Genomic DNA, 6,406 nt, shown 5'->3' on the forward strand with positions numbered 1-6,406 from the left:
ATGATGTTGACGCTGCCATTTGATCCGCGGCTTGGCGTGATAACAGCAGTCACTTACACACACACCTCTTCTCGACGGGAGAGTGCCGGACAGACGCCGAATGCAGGGAAATAACTAGCCCTGTGATGTCATACAGTACATCGTGTGTGTGTGTGTGTGTGTGTGTGTGTGTGTGTGTGTGTGTGTGTGAGTGTGTATGTACTTCTGTGAGAGTGAGAGAAACAAAGTGTGTTTATATATAAAGAAAACACCATATCAATTAAAAATGTTTTTCTACAAAATGGTCTTTTTTTATTAAAACAAACTGCATATTTACAGAGCAAAAGGAGTTACAATTATTTAGGCTGGCAAAGAGCACTGAACCTTTTACAAAACAGAGGAAGGCATTTATTCTTTTTTTAAAAAGTGGAAAAAAAGAGGGGAGGGAAAAAAAAAACCCTGACAGCTTTGCGGGTTACCTGCTGGGCTGTATGGCTATCTGTGTCAAACCAACATTATCCTGAAGGACACACGTAGCTTTTAAGGGTAACCACAGTGTGTGTGTGTTTTTGTGTGCGTGCGCGTATGAGTGTGCGCGCGTGCGTGTGTGCACGTTAGAAGGTAACCACTGGCATCTGAGATGCGTTTTTTGGAGACGTCCTTTTCCCCACCAGAAAAGTCCAAATAAAGCAGGTGCAGTGGCCTTGGTACTCGGCCTTGGAGGGTAAAAAAACCAAAAAAGAATAATGAGGGAACAAATCGGCGCACATATTGGTAGGGAAATATGATAACATGACTTGTCAAAGAAATAATAATAAAAAAAATCTATACTTTCACATGATGTAAAAATACTATAACTGAACGTACATATATTAATAATGAGGATGGGGTAGAAAAAACCCATAATCGAAACATTTTACATTATAATGATTCCTTTCACATAACATGTGCACACACATTCTGATGATTTCACATTGAGATTATTTCTAGAAATTATGACCGTACGTACAACAACTCCCCAACCCCCACAAAACCTATTTTTCAAGCATCATTGACATTCTTGACTCTCTCTGTGTGACTCTTGTTTCCATGCTTCCTTCGTCTCTTCATGTTTTTGAGTTGGAGCAAGTAACCCACAGCCTGTTTGTTTTGTGAGAAACTCAGTTCTCATGAACAGTTCTCATCTCATTCACATGAAAAAAAATAAGAAGGAAAATACATCTGTCTGGGATATATTGTCACTGGTAGAAAAAGATACAAAGCTTATAAGCTGAGGCTGATGGGATGCTCTGCGAAGCCATTGACAAGTTCACTTTTCTTGTTCTTAGTCTTGCTTTCATACTCTTGTCTTGTCTTGTCTTTTTTTTTAAATACAGGCTCTCTACGAACAAAGCAATATCAACTCTTATCGTCAACAACTCTTTATATTTTATTGTCTCATCTCCTCTCCTCTGATGTTGTCTTTCTTTTCTTTTCATTCTTTTATGTTATGCAGCTGTGACTAAATGATAAAAAAAGGGAACGGGGAGACTTGACAGCAAATGAACCATATAGTCCCTGTTGAGAGAACACAAACGTGTGCTTGAAACACAAGGTGATTGATGTCTGGGGGGTGTTAAGAACTCCCTTCGTTACCATTCATCCAGCATCACTTAAGAGTACCATCACGAGGCATCAAGCCAATGGCAGAGAATTTGAAATTCATTCAAAAATATTCCCAGTCTGTAGCTTTTCTTAAAAGCCCAGTAAATTCCATAATTCCAGTAAGAGACTCCCTTCTTGGGGACTTGGGTCCTAGGGTAAGTAATACTGGACTCAGTGGGTGAAGCGGGGAGGGTAGGGGCAAGGTCTGAGACTGCCATCAGTACCACCCCGCCCCTCTTTCCCAGTCAACCAATCAGGTCATCAGGATTATCGATGAGGTCCAATTACGCCACACCCAGTCATCCAACCACAGTCCACACTGCACACAGCAGTGGATTCCGGGTGTGACCTCCATAATGCCCACACACCCTCAGGTCAGATCCATTTTTTTACAACCATGGGTGCCAGGCGGGGTCCATCCGGCACAGGTTGTCCAGGCTGTTGGCGGCCGCGACCAGCGTGTTGACTTTGCTCTCGCCGCCCTCGAACTGGGCCAGGTTGTGGAGGCGCGTCATGATGGCGGTGACGGCCTTCTGCACCAGGGACACCAGCTGCTGGCTGTCCATGTTCTCGGGCTGGCCGGCGGCCGAGAGGGGCAGCGACGTGTCCTCCTGCGTCTTCTTGTGCCAGGCGATGATCTCGTCGCGGAGCACCGCCTTCAGGATGCCGTCCACCTATGAGGGGGAGAGAAGAGAACGAGAAGGAACGCTTAGAGTAGTTGGCAACTGACAGGGGGATGAGCAGTACAGTTGCAATACCCTACTCTGGCAACCACCATACACAGTGCACCTTTGAAGGTAAACTGTGAGGGTTTTGAGACGTCTATTTATGTGTATGGCTGGTAATTCAAGATGGAGAATTTTACCAATATTCATGTACAGCATGAAAAAGTTGTGGTACGGCATGGTAAAAGTTCCACATTAATGATACTGCATGGTGTTACTGTTGCCTTTAAGTTGCTGTGGCTTTCCTAAAGATTTGGAAGTAGAAATTCCATACAGAAAAACCATAGAATTTTTGTTGTTGCTCTGATCATATTTCTCAAATCTATCTTGCATGGTATCCAAATGATATCCAGAGACAATCGGCTCAATATGATAAGTGTTTCAGAGCTCTTTCAAACGATCGAGTCGGGGTGGCAGAGGAGCTCGGCTTTCTCTTATCCTCAAATTTTCTCCCCCTCTCTCTGCCTTCCTTGCCTTCCATTTCTATCTCTCTCTCTCTCTCTCTCTCTCTCTCCCCTCCGCAACCGTAGGTTCTCTCTATCATTTGTGCTCTGTCTCCCTCCCTCAATGTCACTGTCGTTCTCTCCCTCCCTTTCTATCCCTCCTTCCTTTTCGCACCCGCATTCTTTCTCTGTAATTTATGCTCTCTCTCTCTCTCTCTCTCTCTCTCTCTCTCTCTCTCTCTCTCTCTCTCTCTCTCTCTCTCTCTCTCTCTCTCTCTCTCTCTCTCTCTCTCTCTCTCTCTCTCTCTCTCTCTCTCTGAAAACGTACTCCCTCTCTCTCTTCCTCCATGTCTGTCTGTCTGGCTCTCCTCTTCGCACCCGCGTTCTTTCCTCTTCCTGGGTCTGCCAGTGTAGCCTGTATTTTGGTGGGCTATTCATAGGCCTGCCTGCTTTCCCTGTTATTAGCCTACCACTGTGGAGCGCTCCAGAGTCCTCTTATACAACACTCCCACGAGGGGGGCAGGCTGGAGTGGAGTGGGGAGCGCTCTCTCTCTCTCTCTCTCGCTCGCTCTCTCTTCTACTCCACTTCCGTTTTCTACTCCTCCTCTGTATCAGAACTTCTTGTCTTCTACCATTCCTTTCCATGGAGGGTGTAGTGGCTCTCCCTCTCCCTCTCTGCTTTCTACTTCTTCTCCTCCTTCACAATCTTCCTTTCTTCCCTGCTCTCTCCCATTCCCTCCCAAACACTGATCCCTGTACTGGTCCCTGTACTCCCAAGACGTGGGGGACCTTGTCTTTCTTCTACTTCCCTCAATTCCATCCATCCATCCATAAGATGGGTTGGGTGGGGACCGCTTTCTACTCCTCTTCTCTTCCCTACATTTTCCCAGTATGTCCCTTGCCATTCCATTTCCCATCATGCATGTACCATTCTATTCCTTTTCATCCATCCATCCATCCATCCATCCATCCATCCATCCATCCATCCATCCATCCATCCATCCATCCAGAGGACAGGGTGGTGAGCTCATTTCCTGCCTCTCCTCTTTTCTACATTCTTCTCGTTCCCTAGTTCTCTTTTCTAGTCTTTTTCCCATTCGTCTGTTCATTCACCCATCTCTCTTTCGGTCTCCCTTCTAATTTTCTTGATGTTATTTTTCAGATGTGTGTCAGTGAGAGTGCGGCATAAAAATCGCTGAGTGTAGTTGTGGAGCAAGTCTCTCTCTCTCCCTCTCACGCTCTCTCTCTCGTTCACCCGCGCTCTCTCTCTTGTTCACGCACTCTCTCTCTCTCGTTCACCCGCTCTATTTTTCTCTCTCTACGGCAGCATCACTTGTAATGAAAAACAGCATAAATATCCAGGGGAGAACCAAATTAATTATGCATGTGCAGAATTAAATCAACGATTTCTTTCCTTCTTCCTGCACCCATCCTCCTCCCCCACATTGCCACATTCTCTCTCTCCAACAGACACAAAAGGCGTATGCTGTCTCTGTCTCTGTCTCTCTCTCTCTCTCTGTCTCTCTCTCTCTCTCTCTCTCTCTCTCTCTCTCTCTCTCTCTCTCTCTCTCTCTCTCTCTCTCTCTCAAATAAAGTAACAAAAGCAGAAGTCGCTGTCTTATTTAATCAGGCTCGGGCTTTGGGAGACGGGAAGGGGGGTGGGGTGGCGAAGATTCCGCAACACCCCCGCAGATCAGCGGCCGCGTACGACCCAAGCACATGTCACAAGCAATCATGTAAGGCCTCACCGCACGCGCGCCCGCTTGCCCGCACGCCGATACTGCAGATACTGCAGATAATTGCGTTCATCAGAAGCAAATGAAGCCCCCATTACCCAGCAGGCAGTGGGGCTTAGAGGATATTATTTTTTTAACAGTTTAATAATTGACAGGTTTGGCAGGAGTTAGGAGGTCATCTGCATGACATATATAAGGCTCTGTGCATTACACAACAGTAAATACATTACAATTGTCTCTATATAGGACTATAGAAAGATGGCGTTTACATTTTGAGACACCCTAAGATGAGAAACCCTAAATACACACTGTCCTCACTGGACAGTGATGGAGAGAGAGATGGGGAAGGATCAGGAAACAACCATGGGTTGGAATCGAACGCGGGTCCCTGGTGTCACGGTGCGGAGCACAAGCCCACTGAGTCACAGCGCCCCACTATTCGGATACAGCTCAGCTCGGTCATGCTACCTCAGGCAATCATTTCAACAGCAATCTAAATGACGGTGGCAAGACATCAGAGGGGTGTGAAACACAGGCTACTTGAGAAGGCTGTGGGTGACTGCACTAATTTATACCCGGGCCATTTGACAGCGTTGTGGTGTGCTGTGCTGTAATGTATAGACGCAGATGATCTGGTGTCCTGTGGGCAATCTGTGGGCATTGTGAACTGGTCCGTGGTGACGGGGCCAAGATACTGTGCGTCAGTCTGCCTGCCTGCCGTCTCTCGTTCCAAACTAGAGCTGCTGTGAGGTGGTTGGTCTGAGCAGCTGGACACTGTACTGAACTATGAAGGTTTTGCCCTCTAAATTCACCTTGAAGTTGAGCTGGGCGAAGCAGCGTGCCACCCGCAATCATGGAGCCGGTGAGAGGGCCATTTGATTTTTTTTCTCCGTGTCCGCCTGCCTAAATTCCTCCATTCCACACTACAGTTGCTATGAGATTGCGGGTCTAAGCAACTGGGTGCAGGATTGAACTGTGCCCTCAAAAACTCGTCGACCTCCAAACTCACCTTGAAGTTGGGCTGTGCGAAGCAGCGTGCCACGGCGATCATGGAGGCGGTGAGGGGGCCGGAGACGCCGATGCTGCTGAGGAACTCGGAGATGTTGGGCGTCAGGCGGAAGGGCACCGGTCGGTTGGCGTCCAGGTCACCCGTGGCGTCGTTGATGTCGAAGCGGAAGTAGGAGACGTTCAGCTTGCCCGTGTCCTGTGGAGAGGAAGAGAGAGAGAGAGAGAGAGAGAGAGAGAGAGAGAGAGAGAGAGAGAGAGAGAGAGAGAGAGAGAGAGAGAGAGAGAGAGAGAGAGAGAGAGAGAGAGAGAGAGAGAGAGAAAAGAAGAAGAAGAAGAAGAAGAAGAAAGTACAAAGAACAAGATACAGAAGATTAAACATCCATCTACAAACTCAAGAACATTTGCCTTTGTGGCAATGTTTGTTTTGAGCTTAAAAATTACATTCAAAGTGTGGAGATGAGAATTACTTATTCAAGAGAGCAAACAGAGAAGTGAAACACTCAGATGAAAATTCAGGTTCTACATTCCCATTGCACTACTTCTCATTTGTACTCAAATTCATTTGCACTGCGGTTTTTGCACATTAGAGTAGCTCATTAATAACCATTGATGGGTAGCAATATCAAACCCAGCAATGCCTCTGAAATGAACTCAAACGAACAAGACTGGAGAGGAAATATTAATATTAAATATCAAAACATGCATTGCCTACTTTACATTGAATTCAAAATTGAAAGGAGAAAAAAAAGGGACAAGAAGAAATAATATGAATATCAATCCCTGTCTCGCCTTAGGACTGGATTCAGCTGGAGGAAGAAAAACAGACCGAAAGAGAAAAATATGGCTAAGGATGGAAAGGAAGCTTTAGCTG

General features: G+C 46.3%; 1 protein-coding gene across 4 annotated transcripts in view; it reads right to left on the reverse strand.

Annotated features, from left to right (window-relative positions):
- Positions 1-268: 268 nt before the first annotated feature.
- The window catches only part of trrap (transformation/transcription domain-associated protein), a 209,395-nt gene continuing 203,257 nt past the window's right edge, over positions 269-6,406 (reverse strand). For all 4 annotated transcript variants that reach the window (XM_063221633.1, XM_063221634.1, XM_063221631.1 and 1 more), the window contains exons 71-72: positions 5,537-5,731; positions 269-2,297 (exon numbers count right to left, since the gene is read on the reverse strand). In XM_063221633.1, coding sequence (XP_063077703.1) covers positions 2,013-2,297; positions 5,537-5,731 — 480 coding nt within the window. In that variant the 3' untranslated portion in view covers positions 269-2,012. The remainder of the gene's footprint in view (positions 2,298-5,536; positions 5,732-6,406) is intronic.

The sequence above is a fragment of the Engraulis encrasicolus genome, chromosome 17, assembly GCF_034702125.1.
Source record: "Engraulis encrasicolus isolate BLACKSEA-1 chromosome 17, IST_EnEncr_1.0, whole genome shotgun sequence".
Lineage (NCBI taxonomy): Eukaryota > Metazoa > Chordata > Actinopteri > Clupeiformes > Engraulidae > Engraulis > Engraulis encrasicolus.